A 24,323-nucleotide genomic window follows, 5' to 3' on the forward strand; every position below is an offset into this window, starting at 1 on the left:
ATCATTCATGTAACAAACTATTATGGTTATTACTATATAGAAGCATAAGTAAATTTGTGAATGAGGGTGATGTAATATTGTAAGTAAATGAACAGTGGGTCCACCAGTGCCAATGATATCGGTGGGCCCTTGGCAGCCTAGTCTGACACGGTATATATTCTATTAATAATTATGAAGGCTTTTCAGTCTTAAATATTTAGGTTATTATAATACCTCTCCAAGATATCAAGTGAAAAGAAATTTCCCATAGTAAATAATATTATTAAATCTAAAACTCATCAAGCAGAATAATGTCTGTGTAAACAGATTGGCCCCAAATTGTAAAAAGTGCCTGCAGTCATGGTAGTTGTGCTTGTTTGGCCCTTTATAAGGAGTATTACAATGAATAGGGGTCCAGTATCTACTATTTGGAAAAAAAATCTAGTTTATTGATTTCTATTCTTTCTAAATGCAAATATAATAGGAAGCAAATAAAACAACATCTATCCTTACAGATATCCTTCTGAACGCTTTATATTCAAGAAATGTTAGGTGCTCCGCCAGCTCCACGGGCTCCAGATGGTCGAACAGAAGGCAAACCTTTCCCTTCTTTGATGTTTTTTTCCTCTGTGTGACTCTTCGCATCCAGTCATAAGATGGGCTGAAAACAAGAGCGACAATACAGACTGTCACCACAAAAGGCTGGAATCAATAAACAATTAACAATGGTCTTACTGTGATGCCTCCATTTCAATGTGTCTCTCTGATCACATCACCTACTTACCATACTACAAAAATACATGAGACATACATTTTTTATGTCGGCTTTTAGATCATGACTGTCTTAATAATATTTATTAGAGAAAATTAAAATCACAATAGCTAGCTGATATCACATACACGTCATAATAACTCTATTTCACCGAGCCTCCTAACCACAAATACACATCGTAGCCCAATCTAAAAAGGCAATTGCAAATACATTTTAATAATAATAATAGCAACAATAATAATAATTTAAAGAACATTTCCCAGCATGTCAGTGCCAGCATCAGGACGTTCTTTGTGGGTGGAGATAAAACACTCTGTTCTCCTGTCTCGCTCCTGCCATTGTACCACTGCAATCACAGTAGGTCTGGAGCTGAATAAGCCCCTATGGTTGCCAGGTGGGCTGTAGTCTGTAATTTTTCCCCCATCTCCAAATTCTTGGTGAGTTAGTGAGGTGGAGCTTATGTGACATGCTGACTTCTATAGGTGTAATAACTTTAGGGGTATTCCCACTTTCCAGATGCACTGTATCCTCCTGTATAGTTTCAGCATTGAGTCCTATATTCTTCTATGGCAATCCGTATATATCTGAAGAAGGTCTAAACTGAGACCAAAGCGTCATATATGTTCACTGTGGATTGCAATAATTTTTTTTTTCTACATCAATTGAGTGCCAAGTTCTTCAAAGACATTATACTACGGATTGGGCTCCTACTTGTGCACCTGCTGTCAGGAGTTCTGTGCTCTACTACTATATCAGTATAATGTTTGATCTATATAGAAGTCTCAATTAGTGATGAGCAAGCACTAAAATGCTCGGGTGCTCGTTGCTCGAGTCGAGCAAATTGGAATTCTCGGGTGCTCGACCCGAGCAATGAGCCCAATGTAAGTCTATGGGAAACTCGAGCATTTTTCAGGCGGCTCCCCCCGGCGGTCTGCAGAGGGCCTAAAAATTGCCCAAATTGATGGGAACAGTGCTCAAATGACATATGAACAGCATGGGGAAGACCCCTGGAAGCATTTCTGACTCCCAGGTCACTGCTGTTAACAACGTTGTCAGAGTATTACGCCACTTCTACGGACTCACAATAAAACATACAAAAACAAAACCAAAATGTATTTTCCTGGGAAATATATTAAGGAATATCCTTTCCAGGGTAATGACTTGTATATAAGGCAAAATAAATAACCAAAACCAAAAATACTTCTCCACACCTTGGGCTATGTTCACACATAGCGTTTTTGATGCATTTTTGCACTTTTGCATTGCTTTCAACCAAGACAAATGCATTCACTGGGAAATGTCATTTTAACATTTTCCAACCTTATCTGGCCATGTGGTGTGTGACACATCATCAGACACATGCATACAGTGCTGAAAAGACATGGGAACAGCATAAGGAAGACCCCTGGAAGCATCTCTGAATCCCAGGTCACTGCATAAAAGTGTGCTCATCATAGGTGATCCTTGGCGCATGCGAAGATGCCTCCCGCCTTGCAACTGTCGTTGCAGACTTGCAACAATCACCGTCCACGTTCTTGTCCCAGTGCAGCGTTCAGTTGTCCCTACCCCATTCCTTGGAATGCAAGCGCAAGTATGCAGCCAGCCACCCACCCACCCTCAGGCTGCAATACTATACTGCCAAATTTTTGAAAGCTGCTTGCATTTGAAATGTGGCCTTTTAGGGTCATGGAGGCAGAAGCTTTTCATAACCTCATGCCAGCGGCGGCCGAGTGTTCATACTCGGTCCCCAGCCGCCACTGTTTCTCCCGGTGTCATCTCCGCCTTCCACAAGCACGGGTCCCACAACATTACCCGTGCCCTCCCCAGTGCACTTACTGGGAAGGATCGCCTAACCACAAACACGTGGACAGGTGAATGTGGCCAGGGACGGTACGGAGCCAGTCCACAGCTTTTTTTGCTGAGAGTTGTATTTAGCTCGGTAAAAGGACTGGCATAGTGGCTGTCATTTCTCCGTCACCAGGTTTCGCCCATTGTCACACACAACCATGCCTGGCTGTATGTTCAGTGGTGAGAGCCACAGATCAGGCTGCAGTGTTACAGCTTTCAACAACTCTGCAGCGCTGGGCAGTTTGTTAATTAAGCATGTTATCTTCAGCACAGCCTGTTGTCGCTTAGCAAAGGCAGTGCTGCAGTGCTGTCAGCTTGTGACTGATGTGGTTATTTCAGAGATGGAGGAGGAGGTGCAGGAGCTGAACAATGTGATTACATTGAGGTTAAATTGGTGACGCTTTTTTTATACTAAAGAAAGATCCTATTGTTTTGTCTTTTTTACATTATTTTTTAAGACAAATGCATTCACCGGGAAATGTCATTTTAACATTTTACAACCTTATCTGTCAATGTGGTGTGTGACACATCATCAGACACATCCTGTTTTATTTATGATGGAGGAACTCTGAAAGTCATAAAGCCTATTTTTATAGGGACATCAGACGGCCCTTACTATTCTTAAAAGGTCAGCAGTCAGCCCTCGCTATTGTTAGAGAGCCATCAGCCGGCTATGCTTTGTTGTTCCTATTATTAACAAGTGGGTCTCCTATACTGTTATTGCATATCCAGTGACTGCAAGGGCTGCCAAAAATTTGGACGCAACCCAATACCGCTTTGAAGAGACATAGAGGAGGGTCTCAGTAAAAAAAATGTTCCCATTATAAAGGAGCGGTTCTCCTATAGTGGTAATGACCATGCTGTGACTGCAAAGTCTGCCAAAATTTGGGAAAAATACCACTAAGAATTTAAAGACACATAGAGCAGGGCCACAGTAACGACAAATTCCCATTAGAAAGGAGAGAGTCTGGAATACAGTTATAGGGTATGCAGTGAGTCCAACGGCTGACCAATTTTAAGAAAAACCCAACTAAGAATTTAAAGACACATAGAGCAGGGCCACAGTAATGATAAATTCCCATAAGAAAGGAGAGAGTCTGCTATACAGTTATAGGGTATGCAGTGAGTCCAAAGGCTGACTAATTTTAGGAAAAACCCCACTAAGAATTTAAAGACACATAGAGCAGGGCCACAGTAAAGACAAATTCCCATAAGAAAGGAGAGAGTCTGCTATACAGTTATAGGGTATGCAGTGAGTCCAACGGCTGAACAATTTTAGGAAAAACCCCACTAAGAATTTAAAGACACATAGAGCAGGGCCACAGTAACGACAAATTCTCATAAGAAAGGAGAGAGTCTGCTACACAGTTATAGGGTATGCAGTGAGTCCAACGGCTGACCAATTTAAGGAAAACCCCCACTAAGAATTTAAATACACATACAGCAGGGCCACAGTAACAAGGTACGACAAATTCCCATTAGAAAGGAAAGAGTCTGCTATACAGTTATAGGACATGCAGTGAGTCCAACGGCTGACCAATTTTAGGAAAAACCCACTAAGAATTTAAAGACACACAGAGCAGGGCCACAGTAACAAGTGCGACATGTTCCCATTAGAAAGGAGAGGGTCTGCTATACAGTTATATTGTATGCAGTGAGTCCAACAGCTGACCAATTTTAGGAAAAACCCCACTAAGAATTTAAAGACACACAGATCAGGGCCACAGTAAAGACAAATTCCCTTTAGAAAGGAGAGAGTCTGCTCTACATTTAAAGGGAATGCAGTGAGTCCAAAGGCTGACCAATTTTAGGAAAAACCCCACTAAGAATTTAAAGACACACAGAGCAGGGCCACAGTAACAAGTACGACATGTTCCCATTAGAAAGGAGAGGGTCTGCTATACAGTCATAGGGTATGCAGTGAGTCCAACATAGTGTCCAATAGTGTGAGCCTATGCAGTGAATGCAAGGGCTGCCAAAAATTTGGAGGCACTTCAATGCCCCTTGGAAGAGATGTGGAGGAGGGCCTCATAAAAAATTGTTCCCATTAGAAAGGAGCGGGCCTCCTATGCTTGTAATGCCCACGCACTAAGTGTATGGGCTGACAAACATTTACCCCTGGGGGGTATACATGAACATACTGTATAAAAAAATTTTTTTACGGGCATCATAAACACCCTTTAAAAAAATTATGTGGGTGTTGCATCACGGACCATGGTCACCCTGGTGATATGGTGGTGGAGGATGAGGAGAAGGAGGAGGACAAGAGCAAACAGACAAAATCAGGAAGCGTATACCCATGTGTGGGTGTGAAAAGGTGCATGGGAATACACCTCCCAAGAAAAGACACTGGATTTGAGTTTACGCTGTTATCATTGGGTGGTGTTGAGAAGTCTGGTCCAAACCAGCCCTTGTTCATTTTTATAAGAGTCAGCAAGTCAGCATTTTCAGTTGACAGGTGGATGCGCTTATCAGTTATAATTCCACCAGCAGCACTAAAACGCTGATAAAACGCTGGCGGCAGGGCAGGCCAGGACCTCCAAGGCATAGAGAGCCAGTTCATTCCATGTATCCAGCTTGGATACCCAATAATTATAAGGCACAGCGGAATCACGGAGGACGTTGGTACGGTCGGCAAGGTACTCCCTCAGCATCTTCCCAAACTTTGCACTCATTGTGAGAGTACCCCGCACCTCAGGGCCTGTGCGATGGGAGGGTCTGAGAAAACTCTCCCAGAACTTTGCCAGTGTTCCCCTGCCTCTGCTGGATTGAAGTTGTGTCTCTCTCGCCTGTACTCCTTGGTTGTTAAACGAAGTGTGCCCTCTGCCGCCAGCGTTTTCAGATGGGAATTTTTGTAATAGTTACTCAACAAGGGCCTTCTGGTACTGCCCCATTTTTGTAGATCTGTCCGCCTCAGGAATAAGAGATATAAAGTTCTCCTTGTAGCGTGGGTCTAGAAGTGTCACCAACCAGTAATGACCGTCACCCAAAATTTTGAGAACTCGAGGGTCATGGGAAAGGCAGTGTAACATAAACTCAGCCATGCGTGCCAGACTACTAACAGGCAAGACTTCCGTGTCCTCACCAAGAGGATGACTGACCATGCTTTCCTCCTCCTCCTCCTCCCCCTCTCTGTCCTCTGGCCATCCACGCTGAACAGACGGTATGACAGCTGTGCAGATAGTACCGTCTATAGTGCATGAAATTAGCTACTGTCCTTCTTCCTCCTCCTCCTCCTCTTCCTTATTGTGACCCAATCCACATTGGGATGAGATGAGGCTTGGCTGTGTGTAATCACCCTGTATGGTTCCTTGCTCCATCTCATCGTGCTCCACCTTCAATGCATCCTCTTTGATTGTGAGCAGAGAACATTTCAGAAGACAGAGAAGCGGGATGGTGACGCTAATTATGGCGTCATCGCCAGTCACCATCTTGGTGGAGTCCTCAAAGTTTTGGAGGATAGTACATATGTCTGACATCCATGTCCACTCCTGAGGTCTTATGTGTGGAGTCTGAACTGAATACCGATGGCCTTGTTGATGCTGGTACTCAACAACTGCCCTCTTCTGCTCACAAATCCTTCCCAACATCTGCAGTGTAGAGTTCCAACACATGGGGACATCACACACCAGTCTGTGAGCCGGAAGCTGCAGACGATGCTGAAACACGGCAAGGGCGGCGGAAGCTGTAGCTGACTTTCTAAAATGGGCACACAGGCGGCGTACTTTAACAAGCAGATCCGGCAGCTCCGAATAGGATTTGAGAAACCGCTGAACCATGAGGTTAAGCACATGGGCCAGGCATAGTACGTGTGTGAGCTCGCCTCAGAGCCACCACCAGGTTCCGGCCATTGTCACACACGACCATGCCTGGCTATAGGTTCAGCGGTGTGAGACACAGATCTGCCTGCTCTTTCAGAGCTGTCCACAACTCTTCAGCATTGTGCGGTTTGTCACCTAAGCCTGTTGCCGCTTGGCCGAGGCAGTGCTGTGGTGCTTCCAGCTTGTGACTGATGTGGTCATTTCAGAGATGGAGGCTGAAGAGGAGGAGGCTGAGGAGGATGAGGTGCAGGAGCTGTAGACTGTGGGGGCAACCCTGATTGACCTAGGGCCCGCAATCCTTGGCGTCGGGAGGACGTGATACGTCCCAAGGTCCGACTGGGTCCCGGCTTCCACTATGTTAACCAAGTGTGCCGTCAGCGAGATGTACCGTCCCTGCCCACAAGCACTTGTCCGCGTGTCCGTGGTTAGGTGGACTTTCCCGGTAACTGCGTTGTTGAGGGCACGGCTAATGTTTTGGGACACGTGCTTGTGTAATGCGGGGACGGCAAACCGGGAAAAATAGTGGCGGCTGGGGACCGAGTACCGAGGGACAGCCGCCGCCATCAGGTTGCGGAATGCTTCCGTCTCCACGAGCCTAAAAGGCAACATTTCGAGTGCTAGCAGTCGTGAAATGTGAGAATTTAGTAGTGTGGCCTGTGGGGCGTTGGCTGCATATTTGCACTTGCGTTCCAAGGACTGGGGTATGGACAATTGAACGCTGCACTGGGACAAGGACATGGACGTGCTTCCTGATGCTGCTACTTGAGAGTGTGCAATGACAGGTGCAGGGCAGGAGGCATCTTCGCATGCACCATGGACAGGGGATTGGCTTGCATGCACAACAGCGGAAGAAGCAATGGTGCCACCTGCAGACACTGTTCCTGGACCCTGGGGTTCGGCCCACAAAGTCGGGTGCTTTGCTGCCATGTGCCTGATCATGCTGGTGGTGGTCAGGCTGGTCGTTTTGCCACTCCTGCTGATACTGGCCTGGCAGGTGGTGCAAATGGCCTTTTTGGGGTTATCGGCAGAGTCTTTAAAAAACAACCAGACTCGGGAAGACCTAACAGTTGTACTGGCAACTTCCCTCATGTTGGTGTTACGGGGAGCGGTTGCCTGCCCTCTGTCTGCGGCCACCACACTGCTTCTTCCCGCCTGTTGGATGCTCTGCCTCCCTCCCCCTGTGTGCTGCTGTCTTCGCTCTGCATGTCCTCCTGCCAGGTTGGGTCAGTTACTATATCATCCACCTCCTTGTCTTCCATTTCAGCACCCTGGTCCTCCTCCTGACTTTCTGGCAATCGTGTATCATCATCGTCCACCTCTTGTGACACTTTCCCACCGTTGCCTTCGTGTGACCGTGGCTGCTCAAATATTTGGGCATCGCTACACGCAATCTCCTCTTGCCCCACTTCAAGTGGACCGGGCGAGAGGCCCGAATCTATAAATGGAAAAGTGAACAGCTCTTCAGAGTGTCCAAGTGTGGGATCAGTTGTCTCTGGGTACTCGGCATGGTTGGAGGAAGGAGGATCAGGGTGAGGAATATGCTGTCCAGACACATGGCTACTGAGACTTGACCGTGTGGAAGACAGGGTGGTGGTGGTGGTGGTGGCTAAGTGACTGGAAGCATTATCCGCTATCCAACCAACAACCTTTTGACACTGCTCTGGGTTCAATAGTGGTGTGCTGCGGACCCCTAGAAATTGGGACAGGAAGGTCAGACGGGAAGATGTGGGTGTTTGTTGTGGCACAATTTCATCTTGCCCATGGCCTTGTCCTCGGCCTCTGCATGCACCACTACCATCACGTCCAGTTCCCCATCCCTGGCCACGTGCCTTGCCCATTTTAAATGGAGGACAGTATCTTCCACGCTCACTACAAATGACTGAGTTTGTAGCAAACTTATATGTGATCCGTGTGGCGGAGAAAACAGAGTTTCAAATACCTAGCCTGTAGGTAAGTAGTTTGAACAGCAAACTGCTGTGAATTGCTCCACTGACACACTGAAGGAAATTTTTAATGGAGGCCAGAAATGGCAGTATTTTCTGACAACGTATATGTGATCCGTTTGACGGAGAAAACACACTTTTAAATAGCTGGATATCTAGCTCTGTAATATGATAAGGACCTGGCTGTATTCTGCAGTGCCAACAAGCAAATGGCGCAGAAAAACGGTGTTCTCTGGATTGCTTTTTAAGCAAATAATGAGGATTAAGATCCAAAGAAAAACATTCCTGGCCCCTGAGACCTGGGCCTTTGTATAGAAATATCTAACAGCAGCAGAAGGCAGAATTGGAATGGAGCCTCTTGTGCTATATGCACTGCAGTCTGCTATATACCCTGCCTGACTATATACACTGCCTACCTGATATCTCTGCAGATGGATTAGTTAGTCCTCAAAAGGACTGTTTGTTAAGATGGATATGTGTAATGTACTGTTTTTCTCCCTACACTACCAAATACACAAGCAAATCTCTCCCTGATGCAGCAGCACCTCTCCCTACACTATCAGACTCCGGAGTGACTGTGACGAGCATGGCGGCGCCAGGTCTGATATAGACCCGATGATGCTATGCGGCCAGCCAATCACTGTAATGCCACAACCAACATGACTACAGCATTACAGTGAGTGGCAGGCAATCCCTGCATGTCCATTGGCTCTGTAAAGAGCGCAAACATGCAGGGAGGAGACCTGAGCTCCCGCCGAGCAACCCCGGAAATACTCGGCGAGCGCCGAGCATCTCAAGCAGTGAGATGCTCGGGCGAGCACCGAGCAGTAGCGAGCATGCTCGCTCATCACTAGTCTCAATACATCCTCTGTGCTATATATTTAGCAGTATCAGAGAATCCTATATGATGTATACAGCATTCCCAGTGCATCCTATGTGATGTAAACAGCAGTCTTGGTGTATCGTATGTGATGTATATAAAGCAGTTTTAATGTAACCTATGTGATGTATATACAGCCGTCTCAGTGTATCTTATGTGATGTATAACAGTCTCAGTGTGTCCTGTGTGATATATCTATAACAGTATCAATGTATACTACAGTATGTGATGTCTACATCAGTCTCAGGTTATCCTATGTAATGTATATAGGAGTCTCTGTGTATCCTCTGCGATGTATATACTGCCGTTTAAGTGTATACTATGTGATATATATATAAAAAAGACTCAGTGTATACTATATGATGTACACATCAGTCTCATTGTATCCTATGTGATGTACAAAGCAGTCACAATGTATCTTATGTGTTGTATAATGCAGTCTCAGTATATGCTATATAATGAATATACAGCAGTCTTGGTGTATCCTATGTGAGGTATATGAACCAGGTTTAATGTATCGTATGTGATGCATACAGCAGTTTCAGTGTGCTTATGTAATGTTTAAAGCAGTCACAGTGTATCCTTCAGAATACAGCAAAGTCTCAGTGAATCCTATGTGATGTATATACAGCAGTCCCAGTATATCCTATGTAATTTATATACAGCAGTCTCAGTGTATGCCATGTGATGTATATAGGAGGATCTCAGTGTATGCTATAAGGTGTATCAAGCACTCTCAGTGTATATTATGTGCTGTTTACAGCATTCTCACTGTATCCTATATAATGTACTGTACATTCAGCAGTTTCAATGTATCCTTTTTGATTTATGCAAAGCAGTCTTAATATATCCTAGGTGATGCATACAGCAGAGTCTCAGTGTACCTATGTAACATATACAGCAGTCTCAGTGTATCCTATGTGATGCATATACAGCAGTCTTATTGTATCCTGTTTGATATATTAGTAGAAGTCTCAGTGTATTCTATGTCTTGTATACATCAGTCTCCTATGTGATATATACCAGTCTCAGTGCATCCTATGTGATGAATATACAGCAGTCTCAGTGTATTCTCTGTGATATACAGTGGTGGCCAAAAGTATTGGCACCCCTGCAATTCTGTCAGATAATACTCAGTTTCTTCCTGAAAATGATTGCAATCACAAATTCTTTGGTATTATTATCTTCATTTAATTTGCTTGCAAGGAAAAAACACAAAAGAGAATGAAGCAAAAATCAAATCATTGATCATTTCACACAAAACTCCAAAAATGGGCCAGACAAAAGTATTGGCACCCTCAGCCTAATACTTGGTTGCACAACCTTTAGCCAAAATAACTGCGAACAACCGCTTCCGGTAACCATCAATGAGTTTCTTACAATGCTCTGCTGGAATTGTAGACCATTCTTCTTTGGCAAACTGCTCCAGGTCCCTGATATTTGAAGGGTGCCTTCTCCAAACTGCCATTTTGAGATCTCTCCACAGGTGTTCTATGGGATTCAGGTCTGGACTCATTGCTGGCCACCTTAGAAGTCTCCAGTGCTTTCTCTCAAACCATTTTATAGTGCTTTTGGAAGTGTGTTTTAGGTCATTGTCCTGCTGGAAGACCCATAACCTCTGAGGGAGACCCAGCTTTCTCACACTGAGCCCTACATTATGCTGCAAAATTTGTTGGTAGTCTTCAGACTTCATAATGCCATGCACACGGTCAAGCAGTCCATTGCCAGAGGCAGCAAAGCAACCCCAAAACATCAGGGAACCTCCGCCATGTTTCACTGTAGGGACCGTGTTCTTTTCTTTGAATGCCTCTTTTTTTTCCTGTACACTCTATGTTGATGCTTTTTCCCAAAAAGCTCTACTTTTGTCTCATCTGACCAGAGAACATTCTTCCAAAACGTTTTAGACTTTCTCAGGTAAGTTTTGGAAAACTCCAGCCTGGCTTTTTTATGTCTCGGGGTAAGAAGTGGGGTCTTCCTGGGTATCCTACCATACAGTCCCTTTTCATTCAGACGCCGACGGATAGTACGGGTTGACACTGTTGTACCCTCGGACTGCAGGGCAGCTTGAACTTGTTTGGATGTTAGTCGAGGGTCTTTATCCACCATCCGCACAATCTTGCGTTGAAATCTCTCGTCAATTTTTCTTTTCTGTCCACATCTAGGGAGGTTAGCCACAGTGCCATGGGCTTTAAACTTCTTGATGACACTGCGCACGGTAGACACAGGAACATTCAGGTCTTTGGAGATGGACTTGTAGCCTTGAGATTGCTCATGCTTCCTCACAATTTGGTTTCTCAAGTCCTCAGACAGTTCTTTGGTCTTCTTTCTTTTCTCCATGCTCAATGTGGTACAGACAAGGACACAGGACAGGTGTTGAGTCAACTTTAATCCATGTTAACTGGCTGCAAGTGTGATTTAGTTATTGCCAACACCTGTTAGGTGCCACAGGTAAGTTACAGGTGCTGTTAATTACACGAATTAGAGAAGCATCACATGATTTTTCAAACAGTGCCAATACTTCTGTCCACCCCCTTTTTTAGGTTTGGTGTGGAATTATATCCAATTTGGCTTTAGGTCAATTCTTTTTGTGTTTTTTCATTGAAGACAAATTAAATGAAGATAATAATACCAAAGAATTTGTGATTGCAATCATTTTCAGGAAGAAACTGAGTATTATCTGACAGAATTGCAGGGGTGCCAATACTTTTGGCCACCACTGTACATACAATAGTTTCAGTGTACTTTATGTGATTTATATACAGAAGTCTCAGTGGCAACAGAGCGACGCTGGTCTCTGCACGCTGGGTAATCTGACAATGAGCGCTAACAGTGCGCTCTATTGTCAGTTCATTACTGGTGATCTGAGTCGGCAAGAGAGCGCCTTGTCATTGTGCCCATTGCACAGTACACATCACACAGGGACTACCTCAGCCCCTGAAACAAAAGTCACTGATGAACCGTCATTTCATTGAGGGAGCAGCCGGCACAAGAGCGCACTGTTAGTGTGTGTTTTAAGACTACCCAGCGTGCAGAGACCTGCGTCGCCCCCACAAGTGACATCACTTGCATGGGCAGTGCTGGTCTCTGCACGCTGGGTATTCTGACACCATGCACTAAAAATGCAATCTGGCGCAAATTTGATACTACTGATCTGAGCCGGCAACACAGAGCGTGCTGTCATTGTGCACTACGCAAAGTTACAGAGCAGGGACTAGCCCAGCCTCTGAGTGTCAGTGATGATGCTTCATTTCAGGGACGGGTAAGGGTATGTGGCAGTGACCGCAGTCCAAGGTGAACTCAGTGTTCAACATATATTTTCCAGGCAATTAGGGGCTTTTTATTCATGCAATTCGTGTCAATTTATTCACCATGAATCAATTTTGGAGGGAAATTCGGCAAAGTCAACAAATTCAAATTTCAAAAGATCTGCTCATCTATAATTGCAATGTCAAAACGACTTGTGCAATGTCAAAACAATGTTTTTTACTTTCTTTTAAAGGGAATCTGTCACCAGCTTTTTGTTACTTCATCTGAGAGCAGGGTAATGTAGGAAAAGAGATCCTGATTCCAATGATGTATCACCTAGTTTACTGGGTGCAACAGTTCTGACAAAATCAGAATTCTTAGATGTTGAATGCAGCAGAGCTGAGAAAGCTAACCCCGACCACACCACAGTGTTCATAGTCTATTGAAAGTGAGCTGCTTATCACAGGAGGCCTTTTTAGGCTGGGTGCTGTTGTTTACTTATAATGAAGGTTTTATCACTAGAACATTATCATTGCTGTGAGTAGCTGCTGAGTGCCAATTTGTCCAACTTACTTTTATTAGATTGGATTGCTATGGCGGTGTTTTCATGGCATGATCTGCAAAGCAGTCATCTGTACAGATTTAACAATGATATTACATTATATATACAAGTGCTTCTCACTAAATTAGAATATCATCAAAAAGTTAATTTATTTCAGTTCTTCAATACAAAAAGTGAAACTCATATATTATATAGAGTCGTTACAAACAGTGTGATCTATTTCAAGTGTTTATTTCTGTTAATGTTGATGATTATGGCTTACAGCCAATGAAAACACAAAAGTCATTATCTCAGTAAATTAGAATACTTTATAATACCAGCTTAAAAAATGTTTTTAAAATCCGAAATGTTGGCCTACTGAAATGTATGTTCAGTAAATGTACTCAATACTTGTCGGGGCTCCTTTTGCATCAATTACTGCATCAATGCGGCGTGACATGGAGGTGATCAGCCTGTGGCACTGCTGAGGCGTTATGGAAAAAATAAAACTTATTATTTATTATTATTATTATTATGGAAGCCCAGGTTGCTTTGATAGCAGCCTTCAGCTCGTCTGCATTGTTGGGTCTGGTGTCTCTCATCTTCCTCTTGACAATACCCCATAGATTCTCTAGGTCAGGCAAGTTTGCTGGCCAAACTAGCACAGTGATACTGTTGTTTTTAACCAGGTATTGGTACTTTTGGCAGTGTGGACAGGTGCCAAGTCCTGTCCTTGTTAATTATTCTAATTTACTGAGATAATGACTTTTGTGTTTTCATTGGCTGTAAGCCATAATCATCAACATTAACAGAAATAAACACTTGAAATAGATCACTCTGTGTGTAATGATGCTATATAATATATGGGTTTCACTTTTTGTATTGAAGAACTGAAATAAATGAACTTTTTGTTGATATTCTAATTTAGTGAGAAGCGCTTGTAGTAATAAACAGGGCATAGAATAAAACAACAGTTGAAAACACAAACAACACGAGGGCACATGTAGCAAGGATTGTACACAAGACATCTGGCTTTAGAAGTCAGATCACCAGTTTCCGACGAGTTTCTAAATATAAAACAATGCTTGCAGGAAGTGTGTATTATGTGCTCGATCCCACAACAGACTCACCGAGGCAAGTCATGGCAAACACAGTGTAAAAGTGAAATCCACAGATAAGAGAGGGCTGCTGCTTTGGTTAAGAGACATTTTAAGCAGAGATACACATTAATTTGCTACTTTCTTCATACCAATAAAGTAATACCACAAGGAAATTCATTAGCCAGGTATTATATTTTAAAACATACATCAAAATTACGAAACAAGAGAGGAGAAAATGACAGACACTAATGTAATAAATATATCCTTTATTAAATAATATAGTTAATTAAAAACACTTAAAAAGAAGAACAAGGACAGAGCTGACATGATATTGACAAAGTGGCTGCAATAAATTATATAGATTGTGGAAAACATAAGAATAATAGTTATGTTGAATACAGTATGTCTCAGTAGCTGAATTGGCTTATATCCGAAACAAAATATGTACTCATTATGTACGTATAAACAGTCATATTACAATGCATAAAGATAGTGACAGAGCTATATACACATGTGGCACAAATATGTCTGCTGATAATGTTAATATTAAGTACATGGCCACTTGTGTATATACAGAAAGAAAAATAGAATACATATGGAAATGAGCCTATAAGCATATTAAATGTCTCAACTGCTGAAAAAAGACAAGTGACACAGTCGTAAAATTATTATCTCAAAGTAAATCCATTTTAGAGAAATATGGCTACTCATCCAAGGGACAATGCACCCGACGCGTGTTTTGCTTAGGCTTCATCTGGGGCCTTATTGCAGCCATTCTTTCAATATTATGTCAGTTCTCTCCTTGTTCTTCTTTTTAGGTATTTTTAATTAACTAGATTATTTAATAAAGGATATATTTATACTTTACATTAGTGTCTGCCATTTTCTCCTCTCTTGTTTCATTTCTTCAACACCAATAATATCATTTGGAGTAGATTTAGTAATGTGTTTGCTCTTAGAGTATTGCAAAATTGTTAGACTTTTTTATGGGTTTTAGAGAAATGTTGCTGCTCATTTATGGTTTAACACTGGCTAAGATGGAAAGATGCACCATGAACTCATAGGGTAGCTACAGAACCTGCATTACTTGGCAATAGCAAGATAGTTTTTTTTTAGCTCTAGGAGACAGCTAATTTGCATTCTTTTTTTCTATGGCACATTGCCAACAAGACTCCATACATAACGGGTTTCCCTACTGAAAGCCAGTACCCCCAAAGCAGATCATCAAACAAATTCTTCTTGTGGTTCAATGCTTTATAAAAAGGATCAGTTTGTCTAAGGCTATGTGCCCACGATGCAGAAATGCTCCGGATTTTTTCCTTAGCGTTTCTGCATCACCCTGGCAGAAAAAATGCATGCGGATTGTACATGCGGATTGTACATGCGGATTGTACATGCGGATTGTACATGCGTTTTTCCTGCCAGGGACAAGCCGAAGTGAAGCGTTCTTCACTTGCATTTCCGCATGCGGGTTGTCAAGCGCTTTCCAAGCGATTTTAGCATCACTTGGAAAGGGCTTGACAACTTGGTCACACTATATAAATCTATGCAAACGGCATGGATTTATATACTGTGACCTTAAAGAATGGTAAAAAATCAAAAATAAATATATACTTACCTTCTGATGGCCATGCATTGGAACGCATGGAAGCCGCATCACTGGATCTGTACATGCGGATAACATTTGTTTCAATGTGCGGATGGTACCCAGGTTTGACGAAGAGGAGACTCTCCTCCGGACCCGGGTACCATAGTACCTGAAAAAAAAGAATAAAATAAAAAATATACATTATACTTACCTTCCGATGGCCCCCGGTGTCTTTATCCGATGTGTCCTGGCTTGCCAGCAGCTCGCGGTACACTAAAGGACCTGCCAACGTCAGCGGTCGCATGACCCATCACATGACTAAATGACGTCATGGCAGGTCCTTTTCAGACCATCGCGAGCTGCCGGCAAGCCAGGACGCATCGGATAAAGACACCGGGGGCCATCGGAAGGTAAGTATAATGTATATTTTTTATTTTATTCTTTTTTTTCAGGTACTATGGTACCCAGGTCCGGAGGAGAGTCTCCTCTTCTTCAAACCTGGGTACCATCCGCACATTGAAACAAATGTTATCCGCATGTACAGATCCAGTGATGCGGCTTCCATGCGTTCCAATGCAAGTCAATGGCGGCGAAAACACCGCGCTTCCCCAAAATAATTGGTAGTGCTGCGGATTTTTCTGCAATGATAATCTGCAGCGGAAATTTCCGTAGCATGTGCACAGCACATGCGGATTATCATTGGGGAGCATGGCAGACCTTCTACCAAGCGTTTTATAAGTGTTTCTCGAGCAGAATTGCCGCTGCGGAAATGCTTAAAAAACGCATAGTGGGCACACAGCCTTAGGAAAAAGGCATGTACAATCCGCATGCATTCTGCCAGGAAGATGCAGAAAAGCTCAGGAAGAAATCCGGAGCATTTCTGCATCGTGGGCACATAGCCTAAAACGACATTTAGCTGAATTCAGGACTGACTCGCTGATCAAGGACTTGTTTTGACTTTTTGTCTGTCACCAAGTTTATTGCTTAAGATCATTATTCATTTGATTACTCTACCCCTACTTATTTGTATGCAGACATAATGTAGCACAGTTTTCTCTGGGATTTTTTTTTAGCATAGCTGTATCTACATTCGTTTTTTTGAGCTTCAGAGGTGCTGATATCTAATGAAGTAGACTATTGCACAATTTCTTTTTCTCTCACTGTAGGTGGCGTAAGGTAAAAGTTTTAACTCCGACACTTTATTAAGATATTATCATCTTACACCATCACTGCCAAACATCAAACAATTGGACTCTTCTAGCCAAATAACGTTCCTCTCTTGATGTGCTTTTCTTGCCAAAATGAACCAATCCTTAAATTCTTCTAGTTGATTCATTATTTTTATTTTTCATAAGGATACATCCATGCAAACTTATGATTTGCAAACAATGTCTATTGATCCAGCCACTACATACACTACATACAACTGCCCTATGTCCATTATTTCCACTGAGAAATGTAACAATACCACCTTGTTATGCTTCATGGTCTTCTACTTGCCATCTTGACCCTTGTTTTTTTTCCATGCAGTCATATTGTTTACTGCTATTAAATTGGATAACTATGGCGGTTTTTCCCATCTAACTGCTTACTGTTACACAGCAGAAGTATCCTGTGTGATCCCACTGTTAAGATACTGCATCCAGGTGACATTTTGCATATTGTTTCCTATAGATGACACATGTGCAATCTGTCTTCCTCACCAGAAAAAGTAAGGAGAGCCACAGAAAAGTAGTCTATTGCCAGTAGTTAGTAAACACTGGATTCGACACTGAAATGCTGCTGCGTTTCCAAGAAACCATACTTTAAAAGCCATCAAGAACCAAGCCACATGGGAAACTAGTCAGACAGGCGGATCCTCAGCGGCTTCTCCCTGCCCTGGAGTGACAGGTCTCTCCCCATACACGCAGGCAGGATTAGGACCCTCATTGAAAAGGTGCAGGCAGGAATAATCCACAGGGACCCGCCTATCTGACTGGTCTCCTGTGCGGTTTGGTCCTGACAGCTTTTAAAGCATGTTTTCCTCTAAGGCCACAGCCCCACTATCAGTATTTGGTCAGTATTCGGTCAGTATTTTTTCTCAGGAGTGGGAGCCAAAACCAGGAGTGGGTGATAAATGTAGAATTGGTGACTTGTTTCTATTATTCCTTTTCTCTGATTGTTCCTCACCTGATTTTGGCTTCCACTCCTGAGAAAAAATACTGACCAAATACTGATAGGGGGGCCGTGGCCTAAGAAAAAACCTCAGAGTCAAACATATCTGGCTGAAATCATGCAGCCAGTGTCTCATACATGCTGCCTGTGTTTCAAGCAGTATATATCAGATGTCAGGTTCACTTTAATTGTGTCACCAGGGTTCATAATTAAAGGTAACCTGTTATGTCAGAAACCGCTATTTACCTGCAAATATAGGGTTAATATGCAGATACATAGTGTTACAATGTTGCCCGGCCACCATAATGAAACTGTGGCTACAGAAAGAAAATGAACTTATTTCTTCCTGGGAATCGTCGGTTTACAGTCATGGTGCTTATAATGACCGGTTAAAGTCGCCGCTCACAGCATGGGTCACTGTGGACACTGTGATTGACTTTGATTGACAGCTCGCACTGCAGCACATCTGTGACAGTGACAGGTGAGTTCCCTTTCCAAATACATAGGTATTAATGTGGAGCTGTTCCCCTTTGTGCAACTAAAACTGCTGCGACGTCCCTCATGTTACAGCACTCCAGTTCGAGCAGCAATGGCCTTGTACACAGAGGGGCATGTGACCACTCCTGTCCAGGATCTCTCCCTATTGAATTTCACTGTGCACCATCACTGTACATGCACTAGTTTCTACTGGTGTACACAATATTGTTGGAAGTCTCTGATGGACAAATCTATTCACAAACTCCTCCATAAGCAGCCATGTTCCAAACCAAGGAGCTGTACTGTGATGAGGCAGCTCTTTAGAAATTAGGGCATTGACACTGCTCTGGTAAATAAATTATATGAGTCACTTAATTAAATACATGTTTGCTGTAAATTTGTAATGAAAAAAGAGAGAAAGTATTCAACTCCTTAAGGCTAGGTTCACACGAGCTTCTCTAATCCGAGAGAATTGGGTCAATTACGTAAATCACACTTTGATCAAACTCTTAAAAAGGATTCGGCGTATAAAATACATAAAAAACTCACATGCTGGAGATGTCTATAAGATTGATGTGTTCTTCATAACCTAGCTGGCTTGCCAGTTCTCTAAATTCCTCTGTCATCTGTATCAATCCCAAATCCAAATTAAACTCCGCAGGAAATTCCACAATCCAGTATCTAGAACAGAAATAAGGGTCATCATGACTTTTTGTCCTCATAAAATGGCACATCTTTGATGATAATATTTTTATTGAATAGCTGCTCATTGGTCCAACATTCCTTATAGTGAAAATCAGCCTGATTATAATAAAAATGATAAGCGAGTTTCGAGAAACCAATGTTGAATATTGTTACATAGACAATGGCGGTATTGACAATTGTTAAGTTTTTATATTTCAATTTGAATAATTTAGACATTTTCCAGCTATAAAGTTTATTCATTTTGCAATCAATTTGAGCAAAATTGGAAATGGAATAGAACGCTTTTTGTGTCCATCTCCTTACCATTTTAACAGTCTTAGTTTGTTGTTAATTATTATAATATACATATATGTTGGCACCCTTTAAATTGTTGCAGAAAATTAATTATTTCTCCAAGAAAATTATTGCAATTACATATGTTTTGTTATTATACACATGTTTATTTCTTTTGTGTGTACTGAAACAACACAAAGCAACAGAGAAAAAAAGGCAAATTGGACATATTGTCACAAAAAAAGACAAAAATGGGCTGCTGGACAAAATTGTTGACAATTGTCTGAGGACTTGAGAACCAAAATTGTTGAAAAATAGTAACAATCTCAAGGTTACAAGTCCATCTCCAGAGATCTTGATGTTGCTTTGTCCACAGTTCGCAACATAATCAAGAAGTATTCAACCCATGGCACTGTACCTGTAGTGTCAGCGCAAACTATTTGTCGACATTTGAATGAAATGAAACGTTATGGCAGGAGACCCAGAAGGACCCCACTGCTGACACAGAGACATAGAAAAGCTAGACTGCAGTTTGCCAAAATGTACATGAGTAAGCCAAAATCCTCCCGGGAAAGCATCTTGTGAACAGATGAGACCAAGATAGATCTTTATGTGAAAGCACATCATTCTACTGTTTTCCGAAAACGGAATGAGTCCTACAAAGAAAAGAACACAGTACCTACAGTCAAATATGGTGGAGATTCAAAGATGTTTTGGGGTTGTGTTGCTGCCTCTGGCACTGGATGCCTTGACTGTGTGCAAGGCATTATGGAATCTGAAAATTACCATGGGATTTTGGGTCTCAATGTAGTGCCCAGTGTCAGATAGCTGGGTTTGATTCCTAGGTCATGGGTATTCTAGTAGGACAATGACCCCAAACATACTTCAAGAAGCACCCAGAAATGAATGGAAACCAAGCGCTAGAGAGTTTTGAAGTGGCTAGCAATGTGTCCGGATCTAAGTCCCATTAAACACCTGTGGAGAGATCTTAAAATTGCTCTTGGGGGAAGGCACTCTTCAAATATGAGAGACTTGGAGCAGTTTTCAAGAAATGTAGTATAGTTCTTCTGATTTGCTATGTTACTTACCCCATGTGCAGGGCATTGCAGCAGCTTAGATAGTCAAGGTTACGACCACTAACAACTAACTAACTGTCACTATATCAGTGGCCATAACCATGGATACCTAAGCTATTGCAATGTCTTGCATGGGGAAACTGACATAGTGAATCAAAAGAACTATACTACATTTCTAATTGGAGGTATTTGCTAATATTATTATTACTAGTACACCTACTACATTGTGGGATAGGATCTTGGATATGAGAATGCCCTTTTAAACTGTTGGGAATATTCTGAAGCCTTTTAAAGTAATTTTCATCTTCTATAAACCTTATTAAGTTATTGTGGATCAGTAACAGTAATAATTATATGCAAATTATATTACCTCATAAAATGACATGTCTTCAAACGCAAGTCATTGCAGTTTTCACCACTGGCATTTCGATAAGTGCGTAGGTTAAAGAATATTATTGAAAATGATTAACAATGATTGAAAATTTGAATGTTTTTAATACGAGCATATAAGACCATGGAAAATTCTTTATCTGTGACCATTATAAGAAGCAAGGAGAAAAAGTGCTTGTTATAGATCAGGGGAGTAATTTATTATTTATAAGGTGGGGAAATAGGTTATTATTCACTGAAAAGGGCTTCAAGTCCCCCCCAAAAAATCATCACAGAAAAAAGTCCTACTGACCAATATCCAGTTACAATACCAAAATACTGTGGGATGTAAACAGACCCCAATAATAAAAGGCGGGGGCAGCACAGATGCAAAATACTGATGAATGACCCCTCAAACACCCATCCTCTGTTGGGGGTGGATGTTCAGTATTATAGATACACAACCATATGGATTGTATAAGGTTCCAGTCACACATATATGTGTAATGCACCATGCCGACTTACAGCCTATTGATAGTGTCCATGCTACTACATCACAGGGTGCCAAGCACTATATAAGTGCACCCCACGAGGACCAATTAATTTGATAGTAGTGAGTCACAAGACAATGAGGACTCTTGATGCCGGTTGCAAGAATGCACATTGAGCTACAATATTAACTAATACCTTATGTATTCTTTTTCATCTTTGCAGGGTGCAACCAGTGCTTGTAATGTTGGTGGAGTATATAGGGTGTTTGTCCTTGTTGGGTGTACTTATATAGTGTTGGGCAGCTCACCTGATCTAATAGTATGGGCGTGACCAGTTGGCTGTAAGTCGGCATGTTGCACTACATGCATCTGTGTGACTGGCACCTTATTCAAGCCTTCTGTTCGGGCATTTATAGAACTAAGCATTGCAACCACCACCTCATCAATGTTATGTGTGTGAGTGGTTGGTCCATCAGTATTTTGCATCTATGCTGTATCCATATTTTATCAAGGGGGCCTGCTGCATCCTTCCGTATATCAGCATTGTGACCAGCTATTAGTAAGTAGGCTTTTTTGTTTCTTTTAAATGAGTTAGTATGAAGCCAATATAGCTGCCCTTCAAGCCAAGCCATTCGAAAGAGTTGTCTGTTCTCTTTGAGAGATCTGCCAATAAAAAGCAGCTGTCAAATAGATCTGCATAATCTTAAAAAAGACATTCAAATTTATTAATAACTACTATTTTTCACTATACAGTACTGGTAAAAAGTTTGGACACACCTGTTCATTCAATCGTTTTCCTTGTTCTCATTGGAATGTGCGCATTGTAGATAGATTCAGACTGAAGGTGACAAAACCGTGAAGGAACACACATGAAAACAAGGAGTGAAAAAACGTGTTAAACAAGTCAGATTATTTGCTAAACCTTGGATTCTTCAAAATACCATCCTTTTACTCTTATGAGAGCTTGACCCACCCTTGACACTCTCTCAAGCAGCTTCATTAATTTTGGAATTAATTTTCAACAGTGTTGAGTGAGTTCTGAGAGGTATAAGTCACTTGTTGCCTGCTTTGTCTTCTCTAGTTCAAACCATCCCTCCATGCATTTTTTGCTAAAAAAGCCCAGACATTGCCTGGAGGTGTGTTTTTGGTCATTGTCCTGTTACACAAAAGATGGTCCCAACAAGTGCAAACCAGATAGGATAGCGCGTCATTGTAGAATCCTGTGGTAGCCATTTTGGGTAATGTGCCTTGAATTTGGAATAAATCCCCAACAGTGTCACCAGTAGAGCACCCCTACACCATCACACCTCCCCCTCCTCCATGTGTCACGGTGGGCACCACACATGTTAAAACCATCTGCTCTTCTTTTCTGCATCTCACAAAAATGGAGGTTGGTAACAAAAATCTAAATTTTTTATACATCAGACAACAGTACAGATTTCCATTGATCTCATAGCCAGTCCTTTTGTTGTTTTGCCCAAACAAGTCTCTTCTTTTGGTTTGCGGTCCTCAGTAGTTCCACAAATTAATGCTTGATGAATTATACCTGTTCATTGGAAGCTATTCCAGGTGACGATGACCACCTCATGAAGTTACAAGAAGGAATGCCAAGGAAGTGTAAAGCTATCATCAAAGTATAGCATTGTAAAATGGAGGTACACTGAGAAATCTAAGGTTTAAAACATATTCAAGTTTGTTTCTTTTCTCCTTGTTTCAGTGTTCTCCTTGTGGTTTTGCTGCCTTCAGTCTGAATCCACAATGTGCACATTTCAAAAACAACAAAGAAAATAATTTCACGAACAGATGTGTCCAAACTTTTGTCCTGTAGTGTATATCATTTTCATTAATACAGGGATTACCCCTCTCTGGGCACCGCTTTGTGAAGAAGCATTTTATTATAGGTGCTCCCATTTTGATGAACCCAGTATTTGTTCATGCAGTACATGGACTGCCATTACTTTAAAAGTGTGGCATGTAGAGTTACAGGGAGTGTTCACTTGGGCATGACTTAATCTGTGTGTGCCACTGGAGAAGGTGTTTTATAGCTTAAGAAAGGATATATAGAGAGAAGTTTTCCTGCAAGTTCAGTAGAAGACAGATACCAACGATGCATTAATAACACATTTCTTGGCAGTAGGTTGTTGTCATTCAAATCTCCTTTCTCATCTGTGAAATAAAGAAATGTATTATTTTATTAATATTTTTATTATTACCAATATCAGCTATTCTATATTATCAATTATGATTTGGTTGCCCATATTTTCTATTATATTCTGTCTGCACTGAGTTATTTAGAGCAGATAAAGGGCAGCATAAAAAAGGGAAAATAGATTCCCTCACCTACTGAAATAGAGCTGTGACTGGCACATGCGTGACTTACTGCACTCTTCAGAGGATTAGGTGTGAAGCACAAGTCCCAAATAAAACTAATTGTAGATTCTGTGTTCACAGCTTTATTGTTAAATATCAGCTTCTGTGGAAAGCTTCGTAACTTTGTAGATATTACTGGAGATGTGATGCCCATTTAACACAAAACTTAGGAACACTGAGCAAAACTCATACACTGTGTTATGCTTAGCACGGGGCATTGATGGGCAGAGCATGTTCACTATACAGTAAAACTCACCTGTCAATATGATTCTTCAGGTCAGTACAATTACACTGATACCAAACATGTATAGTTTTTATTTAAGTGGTAAAACCAAATTGGAAATTTGTAAAAAAAATATTATTTTTTGCTTGTGGCGCCATATTGCAAGACCAGCAACGTTTTCAATTTTTGGGATATGAGGCTTTGTGAGTGCTTATTTTTTTCACCCTGAGCTGACATTTTTACTGATAGAATTTTGACATAGATACGATGTTTTGATTGCCCGTTATTGTATTTTTTGCAATGTTGTTTAGGCCAAAAAAAACAATTCTGCCATTTACATTTTTTTTCTCGTTATGCCGTTTACAGATTGGATTAATCTAGTTTACATTTTGATAGATTGTACTTTTACGAACGTAGCAATACCAAATATGTGTATTTTTATATATTTTTGAATTGTTTTATTTTTA

At 41.7% G+C, this 24,323-nt stretch overlaps 1 protein-coding gene across 1 annotated transcript in view; it reads right to left on the reverse strand.

The window, feature by feature from the left end:
* RASGRP3 (RAS guanyl releasing protein 3) overlaps window positions 1-24,323 on the reverse strand; it is a 161,210-nt gene that overhangs the window by 66,740 nt on the left and 70,147 nt on the right. Inside the window, exons 3-6 of the mRNA XM_073672631.1 lie at window positions 23,324-23,429; window positions 20,774-20,836; window positions 18,899-19,030; window positions 493-640 (exon numbers count right to left, since the gene is read on the reverse strand). Coding sequence (XP_073528732.1) covers window positions 493-640; window positions 18,899-19,030; window positions 20,774-20,836; window positions 23,324-23,429 — 449 coding nt within the window. The remainder of the gene's footprint in view (window positions 1-492; window positions 641-18,898; window positions 19,031-20,773; window positions 20,837-23,323; window positions 23,430-24,323) is intronic.

The sequence above is a fragment of the Phyllobates terribilis genome, unplaced genomic scaffold, assembly GCF_046119375.1.
Source record: "Phyllobates terribilis strain yellow unplaced genomic scaffold, ASM4611937v1 Scaffold_3__8_contigs__length_932513732, whole genome shotgun sequence".
Taxonomy (NCBI): domain Eukaryota; kingdom Metazoa; phylum Chordata; class Amphibia; order Anura; family Dendrobatidae; genus Phyllobates; species Phyllobates terribilis.